The 25192-nt window shown below is 37.3% G+C and overlaps 1 protein-coding gene across 4 annotated transcripts in view; it reads right to left on the bottom strand.

The window, feature by feature from the left end:
- The window catches only part of GLRA3 (glycine receptor alpha 3), a 91142-nt gene extending 71213 nt beyond the window's left edge, over positions 1-19929 (bottom strand). For all 4 annotated transcript variants that reach the window (XM_055797776.1, XM_055797777.1, XM_055797778.1 and 1 more), the window contains exon 1: positions 19475-19929. In XM_055797776.1, coding sequence (XP_055653751.1) covers positions 19475-19593 — 119 coding nt within the window. In that variant the 5' untranslated portion in view covers positions 19594-19929. The remainder of the gene's footprint in view (positions 1-19474) is intronic.
- Positions 19930-25192: the final 5263 nt, after the last annotated feature.

Raw genomic sequence — 25192 nt, 5'->3', positions numbered from 1 at the left:
TGGATTTATTATCTTAAATCAAAAAATTATTTCTTATTAAGTCCTGAGTATTACAAATTTTGACACACAGAGAATACGAACACAGAAACCTCTAGAATGCTGTGGTTTACTCATATTTTCATTAAAACTGGAAATCAAGTCTTTTAATTGTAATATTAAATGAAATCAGAGAGTCAACAATTAATCCTTTTATTTGCTTATCTAGTGTTTATTCTATTCTATGTGTAAGTCGAGTTGCATATTTCTAGATTGTTCATAAATTCCTGAATTGTTGGATATTTCTAAATTGTTATGAACACTTTGTTATGTCTTTTAGTACTACCTTTCAGTAACAATGTTTCTTTACTCTCCTTCAGTAGTTAACCTAGTTCTTTATTTCTCCCTGAACCTGGAAAATGTATTTTCCTTTCGGAGAAAATAAGTACTGAACATATTCTTTTTCTAGTTCAATCTGAAATTATCCTATTGGCATCATTTTCATTATGAATCATTCTGAAAGTATCTGATTCATCACATTGCAACTTATTGTCATTCGTATTTCTGTAAAACACGTTATATATTTGCTTTCTAACCATGGTTAGAAAGCAAATAAAATACAAGAGTCCAATTACACTTTGCTGGATCTTTCTGCTTGCAATGCAGGAGAATCAAATTACTGTGTATATACATCTATATGTAGCAAACAGATGTATATGTGTATGTGTGTATATATATATCAAACACTTAGATTTCTTTCTATAAAGAAGTTATATTTCTATTGTACAGAGAATTCCATATAGAATTCCTACCCTACTGGATATATGTATCCCCTATTTTTGTTCTGGATAGAAATAAATTATCCAGAACATAAATATAGGAAGGCTTATTGTTAGCTTCAGTATTGATCCCTTTCTCTGAATGGAGAACTTGTTTGTTCTTTTTTCACTTTCTAAATCTCTCTGTTGCAGTTGTTACTTTTAAGGGTTGTCATGGAATAGAGTACTCTGAAACTAAGGTAATTAATACTGAATAGGAAAAATAGTAATTGCTGTGACTATGGATTTTCTCAAAGTGGCGTTTACCTTTTGTATGATAGCATCATTAATATTTGCTTTCATTAGTCAGTTAAAAGTCTCAGAATAATTTGAATAATTGTATTGCCCGCTTCTGAAAACAATACATTCAGCATAATTTATACATTTTGTATAAGCAAGTTTTATATTGGAAATCAGCTGTAATTTGTAACTAAATATTTTTTTCAAGGAATGTTTTCCCTTTTTCTTAGCTTGGTGTGTTACTAAGTAAAAGCTGGCTGAGCACTGCAGAGTTCTGCCCTTTCAAATTACCTTTAATCAAAAACATGTATTTCAAGAATAATGTTGGATGAGTAATATTTTCACCTATGTGACCTGACTTGTGGAGTTCTTTTCCAGCTGAAAAGGAGCAAGGCTTCGTAATATAGTAAAACCTGAGTAAAGTATTGGATTTTAGGAAGGCCTACGTGGCAAAGAACGGGTTTTCTGTTTACAGATTAACATAAAAATTAATTCTGCATAGTAAGGATTTTTCAGTTTTATGGTACATTGCCTCTGAAAAATAAGTCTTTCTGGTTAAATGGTTAGAGAAAGTTACGCTTCTTTCATTAAGTAAGAATTTAGCTCCTTTTAGTATTAATGTACATAGCTTCCTCCTTGATACACAACTATTGCATAACTGCAGGAACAGCTTTGCGCACCTCTAGAGGGAATTTATTCTGACCTGTCACAGTTTTTTAAAGTATTTGTGCATACATTTTCTAACAGGCAGAATTATAAGAATTTAATCTCAGCAAAACTTTTATCCTGTGGTGCATTCAAAAGTGAGCTACAAGAGCTGTGATTAGCATGAAGTCATTATGCAACTTTAAATTACTGAGAAGGAAAGCTGTACATTTTTGTTCACAGGTAGAGGCAGCAAAGACTTCCCATTGCTGAAGTATTTTACTGGAGAGAGATTAAAACCTCCCAGTCTTCTGGTCTATTCACATCTTAACAGGAAAAGTTACCAACAAGAATGCTAGCCCTGGTAGTGATTCTGTGTTGTTCCTGTGGGCTATTGGTAAACATTACTAACAGTTATAAGGATTTAAACTATGTTTCAGTTTCAGACTTAAAGCAGTACTTTATTTCAGTTTCCTGAATGTGTCCTGAACATCTTTACAATGTAAATTAAGCCTTACTAAATAATTTATCTTTTTAAAATTAAAAATAAAATTTTAATAAATATATATAAATAAAAAATAAAATTAAAAATATTTTGTTTTGAAATTAAAATAAAAAAAATAATTGTAAGTTAAATCGGTCCATAGGTAGTGGACAAAAATCAAGAAAAAAATGGAAGATATTGTCAAACGACGTATTCAAAAAGTCATTTGAGACTGGCTGAATTTATACTATCAAAAGTTAGGATAAGAAGTTTTGTTCCTCATAAGCTGTTATACAAAACCAGGCATGAACAGTATAATTACTCCTGTGTTTGGTCTAGTCTGTCTGTTAAATCACTGTTCATCTAAAATCTGAGGAGACATGAGCTTTACATCATGCTGTGAAGACTGCCAAGTTGGAATTTCATGGAATGAGTTAGGAAAACATACTGATTCACAGGTCTGTGATAGTGCATGACCTACCAAAAGTCATATTTGAGTCAGAAACCGTCAGGTCAAGTTGCAGATATTTACAGTGGGATATAAACATTAGAGAGTAAGAAGTAGCCTGGCACAAACAAGATGCAGTTTCTCTAGATCAGCACCTACATCCTAAATTCTAGACAAAAGGTACCATAGGCAGTTGTAGTAAGAGTGGTGTTCAGCACTGCCATCTATGATCTGGAAAGAAAATACAAAATCATTGATGATTTAAAAATAAGAATTAAAAAAAATAAAAATAAAAAAATTACAGAGGTATAAATATTGATGAGAACAAGAAAACAAACCATTTCTTAAGTTCAGTCCATTTAGGTAGAACAGTTTAAAACAGGCAGAGGAAGGATTTGAAGAGATATATGAATTGAGAATATGGGCAGAGTTGGAGAAAGCAATTGAGTCTGAAGAAGGATTCAGAGCTCATGTTGAACGACTCAGCACTGTTGTGGTAAAGTTCTTACTGCACTACTGTACTATCCAGTGGCGTGGAAGCATGAAGGTCACTTATTACTTTATATGATATTAATGAGACCAGTTCTGGGACATTGCATCAAATTCTGTGTCCAAGCTTTAAAAGGACATTAAAGTGTTAGGAAAGGTACTGAACAAAGCCACTAAAGCATGACCTGAGAGTTAGGGACACTTTCTTAAAGTAAGAGACTTTAAAAGCTCTATCTGCCTAGTTTATCAAAAAGGAGATTACAGACTTCAATCATGTTATTTTTCAAATACCTCAAAGGGGCAGAAAATCCTGGACATTTATCTAAAGAAGAAAGGCAGAAGAAAAATCAATGAGATACAGACAAATCCAAATGGAAACTTAGACACAGAACTTAATAATAAGGGTGACAACAGAAGATCAAACTGTACCAGCCAAGACGGTACAGCTTTCTGGAACAATTTAGCAAAATATAAGGTATTGTGTTTCATATATGGCTAGTTTGGTGAAAGAGAATGATGTGTTATACAGAAAAGCAGGCTAAATCCATAGTAGCTTTACAAATCTTACGCAGAAATCATTAGATTGCCAAAAGACACTTTATGGACTTAAAGACCTTAAGGAAGGGGAGCAATGGGCATAGTTCAAAGTGAAAAATGGTGTCTTCTTAGAGTCCTCCTATGCTGGGGCTGGGTTCCAGGCTAGCAGTTGCCTGTACTGTAACCTGTAATCTGAGGTGCAGGTTACACATGGTAACGTTGGCCCATTTTGCTCAATTCCTTTCACAGCTGGGTATTTGATTTATCAAAGAGTTCTGTAAGCATCAGTTCATTGCACAGTATGGAATTAAGCTCCAGAATGGAAACTTCACATGTGTTGCCCATAAACTACAGGCACCTTAAAAAATCAGAGATTGACCACTACTAGGAATAAATGAGCTAGTGTTCCATCTGTGACATGCACCTCCAAATAGGAAAGAATTTTAAGCTACATGATGGCATTGTCATGAAAACAAATGGATATGAAGAGGCCAGGGTTATATTTAGATCATAAATTAAAAGGCATGCAACCACTGAAACACTTCAGGAATAGTTTAGCACTTTTAGTAGAGATAGAAAAGCCCTGTGTGTTTCAAGATAGAGTTAGATATTAAGATGCTGTGACATGTATGATTGATTCCAGGTGATGGGACTCGGTTCTTTTCTAACCCCTCTGCTGAGGCTATGTTTGCATTATTATTGATTCTTTTGTGCATTTAAAGTAATTCTATAGAACTCTAAAAAAATATATATACAGTTAACATAGCTATGCAGTCAGAGCACCAACACCTAAAGAATTTAAATGGGAGATCTCATCTAGCAGCTGGCAATTTAGCTAGCAAGAGAAAGTATGGGTCATGAATATGTGCTGCTGAAATGCGTTTAAAGCAGGCATGTTTGTGAGAGAAAACCTAACTCTCTTCCCTTCCTCCAAAAGAAAATTATTGAGAAAAACTCTTCAAAGGGAATTTCACAATCTCCACAAATGTTTCCTTCTCTAAAACATTTAAAGCTACAAAAATCAGATTGATTTTCCATGTTTTTTTGAAGAGCCAATGTATAACGTAAGTTCTCTCTTTTCTATCTGCCCCAAACTTCTGCACATTTTTACCAAAGCACAAATAAAGGAAAGGAACACTATAGCTGACAGTGGGTTTTATATGCTTTATTCTAAAACGTGTATTTTCAAAAGTAATTTCAGTCGTACTTCCTTTGAGACTTTTGTATCATTTGTGTGCTACAGAAAGTACTGCTTTTGACTGATTTTTCTCTTTTAAACTTCTCATTTTCAAGGTGGGTTCTTAACAATAACTTTCAGTGTTTTGTTTCACCTTTAAAAGAATATTTTTTAATTTGAAAATACCGAAGAAAAGAAGTAAAGGCTACTGTCAGTATTTGTATAAGAAAGGTTGTAGCCCTCCAGAAGGCTTAATAAGAACAGTTATAGGCAAAAGGTGAAAGAAGAAATTACATCTTACACAATTTTCTGATTCCAAGTTTGTTGCTGCTACAGGTGGATGACAGAGGTAAAGAAAGAATATGATGTAAAGAAAGAATATGATACCATCCACTGGAAACTTACCAGAGAGAAGTTTCCAAGTTAGAGCAGTCCCCTAATTATCCAAGTTGTTCTAAGAGTAGTCTCCAGAGTCTCACTAATTTACTTGTGAATACAATTTATAAAAATTACCTTTGAATTAGATGGTATGTTCATTTTTTTCCCTTCCATTGTTAAACTATCTATGTATTTTATCTTGAAAATCTTATATTAACACAATTACTGCCATACTTGGCTTGCTGATTTTTCTCATCTGATCATAAATTATTTCTTCCATTTCAAACACAATCCATCTTAGCCACTCAGAGAGACAGAAGTTTTGTGTTTCAGCTTACAATGCATCTACAGAGCTGTTATACGATGCTTTGCGTGCATTATGATGGTCCAATAGCTCTGTCATTTCATTACTTAGCTCATTCTCTCAGACAGCAAGTGCGGCAATTGGATCTTGTGTTTGTGGTCCTTTTTCTCCAGCTGATGTTTGAATGCTTTTAATGCACTTTAAATTAAAAAGCTTTGCAGAGAAGTTCAAGAAATTTATTACACACTCATAAGGAAAGCAAAAATGGTAGCCACCCAATATGCACTCCATTGAATCTAACAAATAGAAATACAGAAAAGTATTTCAGTAAATTAATCTGCACTGGTACTTAAGTCACTGGTTTATCAATAATGGTTAAGTGAATTAATCTGATGACTATTTCCCTTGATTCTGTAAGTAAAGGTGATATAATTAATTGATTTTAAACCAAAAATTATTCAGTGATACAATGTAATTAAAAAGGTTTACTCAAAAGAAATGACCCTCAAATTGCCTGTGTCTGATCATCTGACAGTGCCTTGATAATTGCATTTTGAAAATTGTGGCAATAAGATTTTGTGGTATGAAGACTGTCTTTAAACCATCTTTTGTGTAATATAAAAATGTATAAAATATAAAATGCATTTGGTAGGATTAGTGGGAAAAGTAAACGTTATGTTTGAAGAGGTCAGAAGCATAGGATTTTTTTTTTTGTAAAGGGAATGTCTCTAATTACCTGAACTACTAATTAAAGTAGGTAAAGGACTAACAAGATCAGAGTTCATAGTATGTAGAATTTGCACATATAATTCCAAGAATGAACATAAACCTGACAAAGCTACCTTTCTGACAGAAGAATGTTCCAGAATGTGCCAGCTTAAAAGAAAACCTAATTGACGTTAACAAGAATGACCACTGCAGATCTCAAGCCCAGACAAATTATAATGTTTTGCTTGTTTGTACAAAACCAATAAACCCTGCTCTTTCAGAAAAAAAGAACAACCCACACCTGCTTTCAATTTTAGACAAAGAAATATGTCAATGTAAAGCATGAACGATACTAATTTGTTTGATTTTTGTGGATAAAATTAAGTTTTTTCCCCAAATTTTGCAGTTTGCCATTGAAATGCATGTCCAGTAAGTAGCGTGACACAGATGTTCTTTTGAGGTGTGATGTGTTCAAGCTGGCTACCTGCGATAGCTGTGTCAGAACAGAAATACAAGTCTCTGTGTTTTATTTCAATACACAGTTTTAACTTTTGAAAGCCTTGCAGATGAGGCGAATATCATGGAATGGGAGCTCAGAAGGAGGGATAAATATGTTTAAAGCAAGTATTTTTAAAAACTGCAATAAAATCGTAAAGCAATCTCTTCACTCTACTGGAAATTAAAACCCTTCACAGAAAACAGAAGACAAATAGACTTATTGGAGGCCATTCATCAGCAATATTGATTCACGAAAAACCAGGGCCATTCTGGAAAGCCAGGAGCTGTGTCAGCTGGTCACAGCTGCATGGATCCAGTCCTGAAAGTGACATACAGAATTGGCTGTCGCTGCTGTCCCATTCTAGCTCACATATAAAGAGTTTCTTCTGAGGAGCAAAACAAGACTCAACATTTGGGTCCTTCCCTGAATCATCTTTCGAAAGACTCAATCTCTCCCTCTTTATCTACATTATAAGCCTAGGGTAACTGAACTTCTAGTTTACATGCTAGGTAACATATGTTACCTAGTATGTAACTTTACACACTAGGTAACAGTACCTTCTTCTACAGTTCAAGGTTAATGCAAGGAGATAATTTCCTTCCAATTCCTTTCTATTTCAGCACGAAAATGAGTTTTAATGGTGAATAAATTAATTTCATTCTGAGGACAGAAAAAAACCCTGAGTTTCCAATGATGGAAGAGTAGTGGAAGTGGGTGGCATGTACTAAACGTGAAGACAGTAAATGAAAGAAAAAGAATTAAGTTTGTAATATCTCAAAAAAGACTGAGTTTCTACATGCTTCTCCTATTTTTTCTGTTAAAACTGACAATAATGTGTTGCTTGCTAATTAAAGATGAAATGTCTTTTATTTGTTGTAGGTCATGAAACTGTCAGTTCGTAACGCAATGAAAATGCAGATTTCTATATCCTGCAATGTTTTAGGTAATGATAATTTTACCAGATCAGAGAGAAGCTCAGAACTCTCAACTCATATTTGCCAGAGAAAAGACTGTCACTTCAACTAACGAGCAGAAACATTGTATCATCAGGAATTTAAAGAGGTATTTTCTAAGAAAAATCCTTAAGATAATTTTAAATATTTTCTGTGACAGGTTAGATTTTATACTGATTTTTCACAGATTTATATATTTGTAGTTACCATTTTATCCTTTTATTTTGAATAAGTTCAAATGGTCAGATTAATTTTTCAATATAATGCTGCAGAGATAAGCAGAGTTACATCAAGACACATTTTCAGCCAAAATAACAATTTTTATGTGCAACAAATAATAAATTTCCATTTTAAGATCATTAATTATCCATTCTTTATTATTTTAGTGGTTAGAAATGAAAACTACATGAAAATCCATGAAACTGCATTTCAACACGATTATTAATAATGTCTTTTCCTTCGGATTTGCAAAATATTAATTTTTCTATTTCAATGACTGAATCACACTTACATTGCATTTTAGTGCTCTTTGTAGGTTAGTTACAAGCATTTTGTTATGATATTCCTGATACCTTTGTGGTATTTTTTTTTCTCTTATTAATACAGTTAAGAATTTCTCCAGCTCTATAGTCTTCCTTCAATCGTTTGTCGTGGATGTAGAATGGTGTAATGTTTATAGTTTATTTACATACTATAGTTTAAAAAAAGGTTTGGATTGCTGTCGAGTGCTTCAGCTTTTCCTGACAGAGAGGAAAAACAGAGAATAATGGGGGTTTAAGTCTTCTGGTTAAGTCACTCTGACCTGATCACCATTCTGCAGGTCAGAGGGTTTCATATTCTAGATGAGGCTAAATTTGTATATACTGGTTTTTGTTTGTGACTCAGTACATCTATATAAGCACAATGCTTTATTACCTCCCTTTGGGGAAAAAAAATGTATTATCTCTTCGGGTAAAGGAAGAAAAGTAATTTGTAAGCATTATTCATAATCCTATGGGCATGACTTTCTATGTTAATTAAGATATGGATTCAATAAACTACAGGTTATCCCTCTAATTTTGCTTTCTTGTTTAAGACAAGTATATTTTTGCCAATTTCAGCCATGCAGCATGTGAATTTTCTTAAGACATTTTATGAATTATGACTTTAATCTGAGTATTTTTTCATTGTTTTCCCAGAATCACCTACTTCCTTAGTAGTCTTTTGTACCTGTGGTATACCTTATTTTTATAAATGTTCTAAACTAAGGTCTTAGTTTCTTGCTCTTTCTTAATTTGCTCAGCTGACAACTTTGGGGAAGAACTCGACTGAGTTATACAAGGAACAGAGAATATTTTAAATATTCAAATTCTGACAAATCTCTCACTTTTCCAAAGATCTACTCCATTGGTTAAGTTTTTTACAACTTTAACTTTGAATTGAAGAGAGTCAGATATTCCCTAAATGCAATTAACTGGTTTGTAGGGGTTCTTTTAGACGGGTAAAACTTAGCTAAAATCAATGGAATATCTTTGAAAATAGAAGCTGTAAATCAGTAGTTTATAGTAGTCTGCAAGTCTGAACTTGCATTACTATCTCACTATAAAGACTTATTTGTGTATTAACTGAATAATGGAGGGCAATTACTGAAGTAATGGGTAGATGGCAAAATGACCAATTAAATAATATCAAAATATTATGTTTTATAACACCAGATATCCTTCTATAAAAGCATGTCAGAGCTGAAGAATTAATTTTATTTTTGTCATTAATGAATGACTCCTCTAACCAATTGAACTTGTGCAGGAATTGACAAGTTGTTTTTACTGCCATAATGAATAGTAATTCAACTAATGTCAATGAGGCAACACTAGACTGAAAGGAGAATGAATTAAAATGAGATTTTTGCCTGGCTAAAAACTGCAAACTTTTGTTTCCCAAGGGAAACTCTTCCCAAATGTAGGAGCAACCTGTGAACACTGAAAGGAGAATTCTACTGATTATAGCTGCTTGGTTGATCCTGTATTTTGAATGCAACCCAAAATTTCCTTTAAATTGTACAGCTGCATATTACTGTGTTTTCTAGATCTAATTCACCACCTAGATTTTCTACTATTGTTGCAGCATTTCCCCATCAGCTTACTTTGCATTCACTAGGTTGCTTTACTCTCACTCAGTACAAACAGGAACGTGTACAGTGAAGTGTGCATCTGTAGAAAATAGGTATTTATTGTAATCATAATTGGGGACCATTTAGAATGTCATAAGGCTTCTGTTCCTCCTTTGCCTTTTTTTCCTTTAAATACCCACTTTTATGAATTGAAAACTAACTGAAACAGAAAATTGGGGTTCTTTGATATGTTTCTTCTCATATAATTCTTTTACTATTCATATAAGTCTTCACATAAAATCTTATAATAGAATGAAATGGTTGAGGTTTATCAAAACTAGATAAACATTTGATTTTGAATTAAAACCCCAGGGTTTGTGAAGACTGAAGCACAATTCAATTAAACACTATTCCATTTGCCTTAGGGAAGCTCTGTTTGTATCAGTACAAAAACGTTGTCCTGTATCTTCAGTGAGCATGTCAGATGGTTGTTTAGAATATGAGACCTTTTCTCCAAAATAAGTTTGATAAGATACAAGTTCAGTTAAAGAAGAGCTGAACATAGCCTGAAAAGTCATTCACCTTAAAATAAAGTATTTCAAGAAGCAGGACTGCAGCCTAGACAAGTCAAAACTTATCAGTAAATAGAACTCAGTGCTATATAAAGTTCTTTCCCAAAACACTTCTCATGAGATTGTTTTGATTAGTCAACTAATTATAGTGTAGATACTGTGTTATTACTATTGATTAAGAATTTTCAATTAAGATAAAGTATTTCTAATTGGAAAAATACTGATTTCTTGAAATAGAATTTTACAGAAACATCTATTTCAGTGTTGTTCTAACAAAATGCTGGCAGGCTTGGGTGGAATATTGTCCAGTGTCCTTTTAATTCTGTCAGCCACAGTCAGTTTTCTAAGGTTGATGGGAACTGAAATTGGGTCTTGGGTTCTAATTTTCAAAAGCTTCTCTGTACATCTTTCCCACAGAACTCACAGAGATTTATTCCCCCTTTCTGCAACGTAAACTGCCTTTTATGCATTGAAAAAAACAATAAAATCTTTTGAGAGCTTTGGAATTTTCTGTTAGACAGTAATGGTGATATCCAACCAGCTGTGTAATTTGAGATACATGGATTAAGTATTTTTTTCCCTTTTTATTAATTCTATCAAACAGTATAACAATTCAGTATAAGACTTTCTTTAAGGAACAACAGGGTTGAGCTTCAGGGTGATGATGAGAGTGGCAGGATTCATGCCTCGTAATGACAGGACCCAGTATTCCTAATGCATGCACTGAAGCATATTCCTTACTGACTAAGTCAGAGAAAATAACGTGAAGGTTAAAAACAGTGCTGCTAGCCTTTCATATTTCCACCAAAATTATCCTGGTCCACTACATGCATTCTCCTTCATGCACAAGAAGTGGTGTTTGAACTTCCCCTCAGATACATACTTGGTCTTTGCTATACTAGTCTTGGTTGTGGCACGTTATCCAGTCCCCCTTAATTATCATCTGAGTCTTCTAAGCTTCGTGTAAACGAATGGAAATATGCTAGGTGAAGGAAAGATGATGACCTGCAATGATCCTCCTGCCGCCCCCCGTACATCCTATGCAGTTTTGGCAGGGGGTTTCATGGGCTCCTGGTAGAGCATCCCTTTCCTGGGTGATTGTGAAGGCATTGAGGACCACCTCAAACAGTGTTCCAGCCTTCATTATGTGCAAGACACTTAACCTCTTGAAAGAGTCATCACTGTTTAAAAAGGATGAAAAAGGGCATTCCCTTCACCATTACTTAGGGAACCTGAGCAAGTGCCTTTATGCTCACATTTTGATTGCAGATGAAAACTGGAATACTCTTACATCCGAAGATCTGTGTACAGGAACAACAAAAACAGGTGGAGAGATAACTATACCTTACAGTTCATTTGCACAGTGTTAGAATTTTGCGATAAGTTTTGGAGGTAAAATTTTAAAACATATATGGAGAAACCTCTTGCAAACAGCATTTTAAATTTCAGTTCTCTACTGTATTCTACATTTTGTAATTGTAGATTGCTGTCTCAAGTGGGTGCACTTCATATTCACTTTTTGCAGTAAAAATTGGTACATCATGTTCAAAATGAGTATCCAATCTTTAGTGTTCAGGAACCGAAGGAAAACAGAAGATCGTTTATTTTACTTCAACTTTTGCAAATTAAGAGTTAAAGCAAACTCTGATAAATCTGCTTCCTTTTTTTTTTTCCAAACAAAAAAAGAAAGTTTGTATAAAGTGTTCTTTCTGATAAAGCAATGAAAAAACCCAAACCACTATGGATTTAATAAAAAAAGTATTTTACAGGATGTAGTCCAGATGTGATGGTGAAATCTGCCCACTTTGATTTTAGTTCTAATACTGCTGAGTCAGAGGTAATGGATCTGACCTAACAGCATCAGGAAAAACATCACTCAGATGTGCATTGCTTCATGGAGGTGTTATATAGATGCTTAGGCACAGAATTGACATTTACCTTAGAATATTGCAGTTAGTCATAATTTAGCTGTGTGAAGTCAGTGCTTTAGTCATGATTGATGTTATAATTTTTATTTTTCCCTTCAAAAAATGAAAACTTTTACCCTACTTTTGCCAGCAAGTTACCACTTTGTGGCATTTGCTTCATTCATCTAGTAGGGCACCCTTAGCCAGCTCGCAAAACTGGAAGTTTAGGTGGTCCCTGCAGATGAATATGTCTCATCTTATGCACACTCCTGAATTTAACAGATATCTCTGTTATCTCTGAATTTAACAGATAGCAGTGCCGTTTTGAAAACTTTATGAAATTAAAAGCTTTAGCAAGAGAAAAAATCAGGATCTTTTTAATAATCAGGTCCCACTATATCCCAGAACATTACAAACCAACTTTTCATAAAAAAAAGTCCCTGATCTCTGCAGTCACCCACTAAGATGTAAAGTAATAATAATTTTAAAAGAAACTCTAACTTTCTGAAGAACCATGCTGGTATAACTGTATTTACTAGGCATTTCTGCTGAATGGTTAGTTGTGGAATTAAGGTTAATTAAAGTTAATTGTTAGTAAAATTGATACATATATATAAAAAATATATATATATAAATTTATACAGTTTTGTAAACAGCTGATTTTATAGAATCTAATCTTGGAAATTATATATTCTGGCACTTGTGGATCCTCAGAGATGCTATTCAGGATGATGTTAGGTTCATATTTTACCTTTCAAAATACTGAAAGGGAGAAGATTGTATTTTACAAGAAACTGGAGATAAATTCTAGACTTAGTGGAGTCTTATGCAAACTGAACCTGGTATGTGAAGCTTTGAGAAGTAGTGAGATGGGTAGGATGTTCCAAATTTACTTTTATTTTGTATCAAAGGTATTTTTATATGAATTTATATCAAAGATGGAATGCAACGAAGGGAAAAATGTCAAAACAGCAGGTTATGTAGTTATAACTACAGCTTGAATTTTAATCAGGAAGAGGAAAAAAAATGTTTGCTTTTTTAAATGTCATAGCTGTACTGATTTTGCTTATGATACCCTTCCTAAACAATTTTTAGCTGTAAAAATCACATACAGGTTAATAGCAATTAACTCACCCTCACAGACTGAGATAATTTAGTACTCCTGTGTTGCCTTTCTACTCACTTTACTGTTTCACTGAAACAGTCACGATAATCTGCCGACTTGCTTTTCCTGTAGCCGTTGACTTGTATTAGTAACCCCACTACTTGTGCAGCTCCCCTCTTTCACCAGCCCCATCAATGACCCATGATAATCTCAGGCCAGAGTCTTGAACTTTTCCACACTTTCTGTGGTCTCAAAATTTTTCCCTTGGAAATTGCATTTCACCTAATGTTTCATTTCACCAAACAGAAACTTCAGTAGTAACCATGTTGAAGAGTACTGATCTTCCTTAGGGAAATTCCTACCTGGAAATAGCCCTGACTCTCCCTGCTGTCCCTGCCCACTTTGCACAACTGAGGTAAGTCTGGAGGAAGCCCGGGGTGGTATGTGGTATAGGAAGATTGTACGGGAAGTGCTCATTATGTAGAAAGTCCACTGCAATGTAGACCAAGTATTGTTACCATGTTTGCTGTTTCATAATGTTGGACCACCTCACTAGACAGCTGACTGGAAGAGTAATAACAAAATGCTTTCTTTTATACTTTTATAACCACATGCTGTCTATTATTGTACTTTTTTCCTTCATGCTTTCTTTTACTCTCACTACTAAGTATTGACACGGCATCTAAAGACATCAGTCAGGAATGATTATATTTCTTCTTAAGCCATAAAAAATAACGGATTATAGTCTCTGCCAGAAAAAAGTAGTCTCAAAGATTCTTGCCATCTTTTCTCTTGACTTTACTGTGCAGACTGTTCTGCTTCCTGATGCCTTCTCATTCTGCTTTGGTCCTGCATTCTTGTTACACATAGTTTCTAGCTGTGTTTTTTTCCTGCTTTCTGAGATGTTTCCTTTCTGCTGGTAGTCGATATCCTCAAAAAGGTGCTTTATGCTTGATCTGTTCACAATACCTATGTGTCAGTGAAAGTAAAGCTACTCTTTTTCTAGTTCCTGTCCCCTTTTACAGATGCTTCAAATAAACATCATGAAGATCAGTGGGAAAAGCAATAAAAAAGAGAAGATGTAACACCACACAGAAGGGCTCTTCATTGTTCGTTGCTTGGGAAAAGCTGATTTGCAGGAATAATTCCCTATAGGTATTATTACATAATACTCAGTAAGGTCATTTGAAGCTCGTATACTAAGTCTGTTAAAACAAGAAGCTCCAATCTAAAAAAAAATTTAATTTTCTCTAACTGTCATGGTTCCTCAGATATCTGGACAAGACTAATATGATAGAGAAGCTATTATATTTTTCATCATATAACAGCGCAGCACATATCTTACAATATTACTTGCTTTCAGTTGTTAGCACCAATGGGCTAGGAATAAATTGGGAGAGGTTGAAAAATAAGCAAATGTCACTAGCACAGTAAGAATTGAAAGATTCATGGTTTTAATTGAAATTTCTTGGTTGTTCTATTTTCTTAGTTTATAACCATAAAACCCAAAAATCTACATGTAATTCTTTCTCAAAACTATAAACACAGTAGTCACTTGCAAAAATAACTGTTTTTTATTGACAGAAAGAATGGATAGTAAAAGTTCTGATCAAATTCATACTGACGACAAAACTCATACTTGGCTCAAAGGCATCAACCAGCGTTTTCACTGGTAGAGTTGAAATAGAAAAGAATTTGAATTACGTATTCTTGGCTGCAAAAAAAAACCTGATTCCTTTTTGTCTGAGTTTTGGAAAATACAATGCCTGCCTATGGGTACATCCTGCAAGGGAACCCTGGTGTTTTACTCCTAACATTTTATAAGGACCCTGAGTACATTTTCTTCATCCCAGGGGTTTGTCTACCTGTACTCAATGCCAGCTCTGATAATGCAGCAGCCCAGCTTTGAAGCAGAGCTGTTTGATAAAAGCTGTAGAAGCCTCAGTAGGGGTTCACCCCTCTACTCTCAGGAGCTGTTTTTCCCTTTTTTCTTTGTTTGTTTCTTCCCAGCCTCCTACCCCCCACCTTTTCTTTCCCCGCCCCCCTCCCTCAGGAGTGTTGAGGAAATGTTCTTGGTCTCTGTGCAAGCTTCCTAATTCTGACCCAAAGCCTGATCTGCTGACCTGTTTTTGGCTTGACCTTGGACTGCCTCATCACTACCAACTTTGCCTGTCAATCTGAACTGTTCTTTGGACTGGATCTCCTCTGCTCCTGCACAGGTGCTGTGGAACTCTATACTTTGTGGGTAGGATCCTGCTTCTATGTGCCTTGCTGTGAGTTTGAACACCCAGCTCACCTTGCCTTTCCTTGCTACTCCCTGAGGCATATTAAAATTTTTTCATTAGGACCTGGAGTGCCTCAGTGCTCTCATGTTGGATTACTACATTCTCTTTCATGCACTGTTTTATCCACATTCTGGTTTTAACAGACACTTTTATCTCTTTAATAGTATTGTAGGCATAATTCTTGACATATTAATAAGCTAGTGAAGTCTAATCAGAACATCTGAAAATATTTTCAAAGATGTTTGTGATGATACATCAGATTTAATATTTTTAGATGTTGTTTTTTTCTGTCCATTATTTGGAGGAACTAATGCTGGCTTAAAGGATATTGACTTCTGCTTCTTAAAGCTATTAATCTGAAATCAATTTGCAATGCAGTGCCAGAATACTTTCAAAATCAGTTAACTGTAAGCTCAGACATGCCCCAGAGTTAGGTTGCATGTTTGTGGTTTTTTTTCCCCAAGAATCTCTCTCTAAGTGTAATTAGCTGTCTTTGGTACTGTTTCCTTCAATATAAGGTCAATAATGTAGTGAATAGCACAAGAAAAAAGGCAATAACCCAATCGTAGCATGATTCTTGGCCGATGATAATACAGATAACTAAAGAAATATCATATAGGGAGAATTTAAATTTCCACAGTGCCACCTACCTTTTCATCCTATGCTTTCCCCATACACCGGTCTAATATGAAATACCTATACTATGCGCTCTAAGGAGAAAGCAGTCCCTGGTAAGTCCCTGACGGTGTAGTTCTAGTAGACCTGCGCTCATGCCCATGCAAATTTGAGAGCTCCTATAAAACTGTTTGACTCACAAATATGATCTTTGTGTTGACTACAAATATGATCTTCCCTGCAGCATGACCTCTTGGAATCCAGGCAAATCCAGAGGAATTTTTGTTAACACTGTTACTTCAATGGAAACTCAGAGAAATTATCAAAAATTATTATAACTTCAAACCATATCTTAGAAGTGTTTATTTTCCTTCTTTGTTAGTGAATTACAGTTATTTTTAGGCTCTGTTAAATAATTTTCCCTAGCTTTTACCCTTATTTTTACATCTCTACTCTCATCTTAATATCACACTGGGGTTTGGCCTGGAAGTCATTAATATATAATAATTATTTTATTTTTGGTCTGATTATAGCTTTTCTCCCAGTCCTCAGATATTTCACTGAAAACATAATGGAGTGCTATGTGCTTAAACCCTTGTTTTTATTCTAAAACCTATGAATATATTATCAGTATGTTATTTGTCTAAGAAATAGCAGTACATACATGCACAATATTATGAAAGACTATTAAAAATGCTTTATTCTCTCTACAATGTATTTCAGAAATCAAATCAATAATTAGATCCTACAATAACCAATATACATCTTGTTTCTGTCATTTTAAGTGGAAGAGCGTTTAGATGTGGGGTGAAAAATTAAAAGAAAAAAAAATCAGGTGCAGTTTCCTCTTGTGAAGTATGCCAGTCGTGAGACTTTGCTCATTAAAGTAGCGAGCCTGTAACTTTATACTGAAAATAATCCTTTTTGTTTTCATTTGACCCATACTGAAAATAAAACCGAACGTCTGTCTTCACAGGCATATCATTTAAACAATCACTTTAAAAAGCCTTGAGTGCTTGTTAATGAAGAGCAGAAAAGTTTAAATGTTGCACAACATAAGAGAAGATACATTCTTTTTTTCCATAATATCTGAGCAAGTAAAACACTTAAGGTTCCTAGAAATTCATATCACATCCATCTTCTCACTGAGGGTGTTATATAGGTGCGAAGGCTGGAGTCTGCGCATCTTACAGAGAGTGAAATCAGCATCTACTATTCCCTGTTCCCTTTGCTGTAATGGAAATAATTTCACAAGGCTTAAGCTGGGAATGAACTAGAATTAATGGCTTCAGGAAGTTGGGAATTTGACAGGTTTTAATATTTTAACACTTTTTTTTTTTTTTTTTTTTAATCACTTTCCCCATTTTAAAGCTTGGAGAAGACTCCTGTGTGTCTTGAACTGACTTAGGTTTCTCAGGTATTACTGCTAGACCTGAAGTCACCAGAAGTCTCTATATTGAGATAGATAGCAAAGATATACATAGATTCTGAGCAGCTTTCTGAAGTCTTTCTCAGACTGTACAGTCCTTGCGCACAGTAACCATATTCATTGTGATGAAATGGCAATTTAAGAGCTGAGGGTTATTGCAATGTAATGGTTATTTGGACATTGAACAAAACAATTTGAATTGATGCAAAATAAGATGCCTGTATACATTTTGAAAAAAATGCAATGTTAGTTCAGACTTATGTGATGCAAAATACATGTATGCTTTCCAAAACTGACTTTTTTTACTACTTCTTCCCTTGGAATATAGTATGTGCTTTTATATCATTAAAATGAAAGATGAATCATTCAACAGTAGGATGGCAGTTAAATAATATGCAGAGGAAAATTAAGTTCTATAGGTACATTGAAATAGAATAATAATAGCACAGTACTGTTTGTACTGACTACACTACACAGGGGTTTGGTCATCTACTCTGAACATTAAATACTCAATGCAACTGGAAAAGTTAAATTGTAATATCCATGCATTTACTCTTTCCTCCCGGTGTCAATGCTGTACCACGTGACCCAGTTTCTTAAAATCTCTTTCTTCTGGCACAAATACAATAAAATCACATTATAAACTATTTCCATTACATATGTTGATACAAAACAGGTAATAAAGCAAACTTCAGAAACGAAAGCTTTGCTATCAACCTGCGAGAACCTGTGAAGTCTGCCATCATCGTGGGGCACCACACACTGCTGTTTTAACTTTGTGGTTATAGATCCCTTACGCGTATAAACCCCAAACTCTGTTTGGAGAGCCACTTGTCAAATTTAAGTTTCCCTTTTTATCTTTGTCAAGTAGCAATGTGATCCTTAAAATAGTCTGGCATTGTCATGTTATATGCTAGTCTGTTTATTGTGATACAGAGCAAGAATGTTTGTTGATAACAAGCATGGCTAACTCTGCATCAGCATGATGACATTGAAGTCTGCTTCTTTACATGTCTGATTTTTCTTTTTAAGTTTTCCCTCATTGTTAAACAGAGAACTCAAGTTTATTTTAACCTGCTATTACCCCACTTCCAGAGCTATGCATTAAAAGAATGCTTGCATTGGTATCATAACGTTGCTTTACCCAGAAAAAAGCGTGCTGGCTAGAAAGTAGAAAAAGCCGTATGAACCTTTAGTCTTCTCCTCAGGTCATAATTTATGGATACGTTGCTACCTTTTGTGATACAAATCCTAGACAGCCAGTAGCTCTCCCTCTGGAGGGAAGTTCTGTAGACCGTATTCTCTGCTCACTCAGCTATAATTTTTTTGTTTCTGTATAAGAATTCTCTGAGTTCTCTAACGCAATCCCTGATTTTACTTTTACTGAAAAGAACTGAGAGTAATAAATAAGACTATATTTTCCCAACTGGGATTATCTTCTGTAACTTTTGCATACAGACACTTCACCCCCGAAGAATTTTCAAGATCATTAAAGTTACAACTCCTGCTAAAACCTGATAAAATTCACAGATCAGATAGGGAAACCCTAACTGTGATCAGGTGACGGAAACGTGCAGCCTTTGGCTTGCAAAATGCAAAACCGTCTTCGGGGCAATGCGGTGTTACGAAGTCACCGGCGAGGCGTGGACCGCACGCCCCGCGTCCCCGCGCCCACAGCCCCGCTGCCGGAGGCAGCCGGTCGCTGGCGGCGAGCGGCGACGGCGGCCGCGGCGACTGTCCGCCTGAGTCCCAGGCGTCCCAGCCGCCGCAGAACACCGGCGCGGGGACCTTCCCTTCCCCAGAGAGAACAACTCACCTGAGCAGTACCGCGGCTTCCCACAGATAAAATCCCGAGACGGCGGCGCGGAGGTACCGCACCCGGGCCATGCCTCCCGCCGGAGCGGCGGAGCCCGGGAGAGGTCGCGTCCGTGGCATCGGCGCGGCGGCGGCGCGGCTCCCCGCGGGCGGGCGGGCGGCACCCAGCACCCTGGAGAGCTCCGGCGGCTCCGCGCCCGCCGCCCGCCTAGTGCCCGGCGGCGCCCCGCTCCCTCCCGCTGTGCCCCGCCGCGGCCGCCCCGCCGCGCTGCATCGCAGCCGAGCGGGAGCCTAATCCCAGCCGCGGCGGCGGCGCCGAGCCGCGGCGGCGGCGGGAGCCCACCTCCCCGCCCGCCTGCCCCCGGCTCCTGACGGCAGCCGGCGCCCCGCCGCCGGCCGCATCCCGGGCGCTCGGCGCCGCGGTCCCCGGCGGCGGCGGGGAGGGCGGGACGGCAGGGCGGGGGCCGGACCCGGCCGCCCCCCCGGAGGCCGCGGCGGCTGGCGGGGCGGGGCCGGGGCGGGCGGCGGCGAGGGGGCGCCCTAGAGCGGCTGCCCCGGCGAGGGGCGGGGGCCCCGCGGGGGCGGGCTGAGCTGCCGGCCCTGCTCGGCGCTTGCGCTCGCCCCCGCCTGTGCGGCTGCCCGCTGCGGGCCGGGGCGGGGGGCGATGCCTGCCGCGGCAGTGGCCGGGCGGGGTTGGGGGTCAGTTCCCTCAGCCCCGGCGCTCGGAAACGGCCGGGGTAAGGGCGGGTGGGGGAGTGTCACTGTGCTTTGCCTGTAGGGCTGGCGGTGTGCTCTGTCTTACGAAACGGGGGGAAAGAACTCCCACCTCTGTATTGCGGTCTCTTCTGCTTCCAAAGCACGGTGCCGATGGACACAGGAAAAGTGTGTCCTCTTCTATCCAGAAAGGAGAGGTGCCCTGGTGCCATAAGGCGGGCTAGCAGGGAAATGCAGAGTTTGAAAGTTTGGCTGGGGAGGAGGGTGGAAGGGGTTGTGGGATGGGACAAGGGAAAGAGCCCTGTAAGCGGGAAACGGGAAGGGCCTGTGTGGGAAGAAGGAGGAACGGAGAATGAGTTCGCAAGTGGCAGCAGGAGGGTAAGGTGGTTACAGTTATTGTTAGAGAAACAAATGCTTCACACAGGCCAGAAGCTGCTTGCATTAGGAAAGAATAAGGATTTATCAGTTGGTGCTGCCAAATATTGCCTGAGAAATTCTTGTGGGAATCTGTACAGTTTGTGCATGAATTAAAATGAAAGGTATGAGGAAGGGCTATGCCTGGAGAGGGGCAGAAGAGGAAAATTTGTCTGAGACTGTGGAGAGGGATGCTGTCTGTGAGCTGAGAAGGAAATGGCCTTTGAGCACCTACAGCTGTCTGGGAAATCCAATGGAAGGAGAAATCTGGGAGCAGTTCAGAGACGGATATCTGCAGATGTGAACTGTATCTGGCCGTGCATATCCCCCTCTCAGTGTCTGCCTCAGCACTGCTGACTGGTTTGCTTTCTACTACAGCCACGAGTTTGTGTTAGGCAGCAGCCCTGCTACTCGTGCAGCTCCACTAGTTGCACAGCCTATGTGATTATCTCAGGCCAGAGTCTTATTTAAATTACTAAAAAGCGATAGAAAGCTTAAGTGCTGAAGAAGGAAGAAGATGTCGGAAAAGGCAAAGGTTCAGCAAAATTAGGCACGTGAAGCAGGGTAAAAGAAACTGAAATGTGAGGGAAGTATTGTAAACTCATTACAGAAAAAGGAAGATGGAAGGAGCGGGAAATATAGAACAACTTTTTACACAAAATAGAAAAAATAAGATATTAAAAGATCATTGAGTAGAGGAGATGCAGGAAAGAAATAAGAAACCGGGATTTTATGCACACCTTATATCCAAGGATAGGGCATGTGTTAGAAATAGGATCTTTCATCAGAAATCTTTAAAGCAATCACATGTTCCCATTTGAGGTATATTGTCCTTTTTGTTTCAAAAATATCCCACATGTCACTTTCACCTCAGTTCTTAACATTTTCCATTTTTGCCATATCCTTATTCTTTTTCTAGCTCTTCTTCAAGGTTGTCCCAGTGGGTATCACTAAATAATAACACCTACCACACATTTTACATCCAGTTTGGATGTCTTTGTTGATACCATCAAGTGTGTTGCTGAAGAATCTACTAGAATATCATTAACTTTGTTCCCTGAACACTTTTTGTATTAGTAGTGGTTACATAAATTCAGGGACTCTTTGTATTCAGTACTCTATAAAGTTTCTAGGTCCACTTTGCAAAAAGATTATGTTTTTGTTCTTGTTCACCCCATAGCCTTGGGTGGCAACAATGATTGTGAAAGAACCTGTTTAAACCCTTAGCTGAAAACGTAATGACAAACAAACTAAGGAATGCCTCTATTTGCTCAAGGACAGTCTGTCAATGCAGGTGCTCTACAAAATCAGTGTAGAGTACTTTGTATGTTTAGAACAGTTGATTCTTATCTTTCCCCTTAAAATAAGTGTTTTGTGAGGCTGCTTCTCCAGGCACTGTTTATCTTTGTGCATTATGTACTTAAACAGTGAATTAGCCTAATATTTGATTTCTTTGTACTGAGGCAAGTGGATTTTTCTTATAATCTTATTAGTTAAAACTACCAGCACAAACTCTCCAGTTCTCCAGTAGCAACAGTTCCATTAATTATAAATCTAGGCTATAATTTAGATATGCAGAGTTCAAACTTTTCAAAATCCCTGTGGGAGAAACATACACTTGCTTATGCTTTAAGTAGCAACTTTGCTGTTGCATCGTTTTGTTCTGCTAAATAAGAATGTTGTTTTCAAGCTCTTGAAAATTTTCATATGGGTAGTGTTGAATATTAAAATACTCTCTTCTGAGTGGATTCAAACAACTTGCCTTGAATTATGAAAAGTTCCAGTTCAACAAAACACTGAAGCACATACTGTTGATTCAATGAGATTAGAAAGAGAAGCATACTTAAGTTTTAATGTCGAGCTTTGATAAAACATTCCCTAATTGTTTAAAGTGTTTTAATTCACTATTGGTTTAATTATGATTTTTTATTTCTTTCTGTATCACTACTGGTAGACTTTACGTATTATTACACAAAGCTGAACACGTGGCTATGTCCAGTCTTTAGAAGGTCTTTATGTTATCTCGTGATACTTCTAATAGATACAGTAAATTGAAAGGTGAGATTTGTTTGAATATGCTTTTTTTAAAAAAGAAATCCATAGAATGTCACCGTAGTAGGAATCTGTCTCAAATAGTAATGTTGTTCATTTGTGTATGCCTCATACCTGGATGGCAACATCATAAAATATTGCTCATTGTTCAAAACATGATAGCTGGTATGTGTTTACCGTATGTGTACAAGGCTGAGTTCTATAATTTACTTTCAGTGGTATTGGAGGTTAATTGAAGCATATTCTTTACAAATGGAAAACAGTAGTATGTTGAAATGAAAAGCTTTCACCAGAATATGTCAATGTCTATCTCTAATTCTCTTTATAACCAGCAGGCTGTATAGCTACTCTTTCACTAGTCTAACTGACCTTGAGGGATGTTCACTAGGAGTAGCCTAGGGGTCAGAAATGCTTTAAGGTTACTAGAAGGAGATGAACCTAATATGGATATAACAGTAGATGACCTTTTTTTTGCCCCCAGAATGGGGATACTTGAAAAACTTTGTGTATTTGCAGTTAGGAAGAGACAAGCCTAAGTCAATTTTATAGAGTAGCTCACTTTAATCTGGAATTCAGGATCATGCAGCTACTCAACAGTGTTCATACAGAGAAGGCAATATGCAGATATGGATTGAAGGATTACTGAATGTACTTTTTGGTATGACAGAGTCCTTGTGGAATATTAAGACAAACTAATCATAGTAGTAGTCATGAGAAGTTGTGTTGCAAATGGGTCATTTAGGTTGCTTAAAGAATCACCATCAAAGTTGTCAGGGAAAATGGTTTTAATATGAATTTTTGGGAACGTGAGTTCACGAAGTTTGGTGGCAAGGTTCAATCTATTACTTATTACACGGATGAAACATACAAAGGAAAATTGAGTTGGAATTGAGCTAGAACAATTGAGACAGAGACCGCAGGTGCAAAAGGCTAAGGGAGATTCCCCTGCTGAGTGACAGGAGTTCAGAGTAGACCCCCTCGCATTCTAAACTCCTGACAGAGCTTAGGTCTGTCTCCTGACTGCAGCTAGGTCCAGTCTCAGACTTGGACAACAGTTTATTTCTAAAGGGGGTGTAAGGTTTATTTGCAGTTTTAAGTTGGATCACAAGATTTTAGCAGTACTTGATCATAGACTAATTGAACATTTACAAAGCGAGGTTAATAGGTTTTACTACAATCACAGCAGTAACTTAATTATAGAGTCATAGGCACAGTTCCAATTTGTGGTAAATTTATCCTAATAGGTTGTCCTGGCTGTAATGTTATTGGACACTTTCTTTCATCAGAAGGTGTAGCATCAGGTTCAGTTTTTGTTAAGAATGCTTGGATGACAGGGCTTCCAGTGGTCCCATGATGATTACTCAACTGGTGGGGTACTTTGGAAAGTTGAATATCCCACTGGGCCTCATATGGCTTGAGGCTCTTTATCAATAAGCCATTAGCTCCTTCTACCATACCGTGTGACTGGAGGTGATATGGGGTGTGGAATACCAACTGAATTTCTTCTCTTTTTTGCTCATTCTTATACATCCTTGCATGAGAAGTGTGAGCCATTATCATTTTGGATAGTATCAGGACCAGGTAGACTTGAGAACCAAGATGAGAGCCCCCATATTGTATTTTGTCCATTGGTCTTCCAGCACTTAGTTGCCATGAGGAGTCCAGATATTATTTCTACACCTGTTAAAATGTATACCCGATGTACAGTTTTAGAGGACTGATATTTATCTGGCAAGTATACTATAAGGCTTTACCTTCCCCAATGTGCAAAGGCAGTGCTTTAGCAGGGTGATCTGTTTGTAATCTTAATTTACATTGGGAACATCTTTAAGAATAACTTCACAGTATTTCCTGTCTAGGGGCCAGCCTTTGCTCTGTGCAGCAAAATGAAGTGCTTCTTTATCTACGTGACATAATTTTTGATGTAGCCATTCTCCCAACTGATACCAATCAGGATTTAAGGAATCCCCTATTTTCATCTTCCTAATTTTGGTCAATGTATCCACCTGTTTATTTGAACTTGTAGCTGGCTTATTGTCCTTAGCGTGTGCTTTCACTGATTCCATCTTGAATGGCGTTTTCCTGGCTATATTTATATAATAATGGCCAATCTTGAGCTCTCCAGGTTGGATATCTGTTTAGTTGCCAGTTGACAGAGCCATAGTGTGGTACCAGCCCACACAACATAGGAGTCTACATATATAATTTTTGCTCCATTCTGTGCTGCTGAAACATGTGTCCTTAATTCTCCAACCTGTGCACTGCCGTCACCTTCTTCTTTTACTTGTTTGCCAGAAGCAATATTTAATGCAGCAGCCTTTACTGGCATTCATCATTTATTCTTTTTGCTGAGACATCAGTGAACCAATTGTCTTCTGATAATGTTCCTTGTATGAAGGGAGGCACATTTAAAATTGGCGAGGGTTTAAAAGGTTGTTGTGGTGCTAATGGGTCTGCATTTATAGACATCTGTAGTTTGGAAACTTTAGTTTGTCCTTTGGTTAATTTCATTTCCTCCGCAATTCCTGTCAAGTAGAGC

This window comes from Falco peregrinus, chromosome 2 (genome assembly GCF_023634155.1).
Source record: "Falco peregrinus isolate bFalPer1 chromosome 2, bFalPer1.pri, whole genome shotgun sequence".
NCBI lineage: Eukaryota > Metazoa > Chordata > Aves > Falconiformes > Falconidae > Falco > Falco peregrinus.
This window is presented reverse-complemented; position numbering and strand designations above follow the sequence as displayed.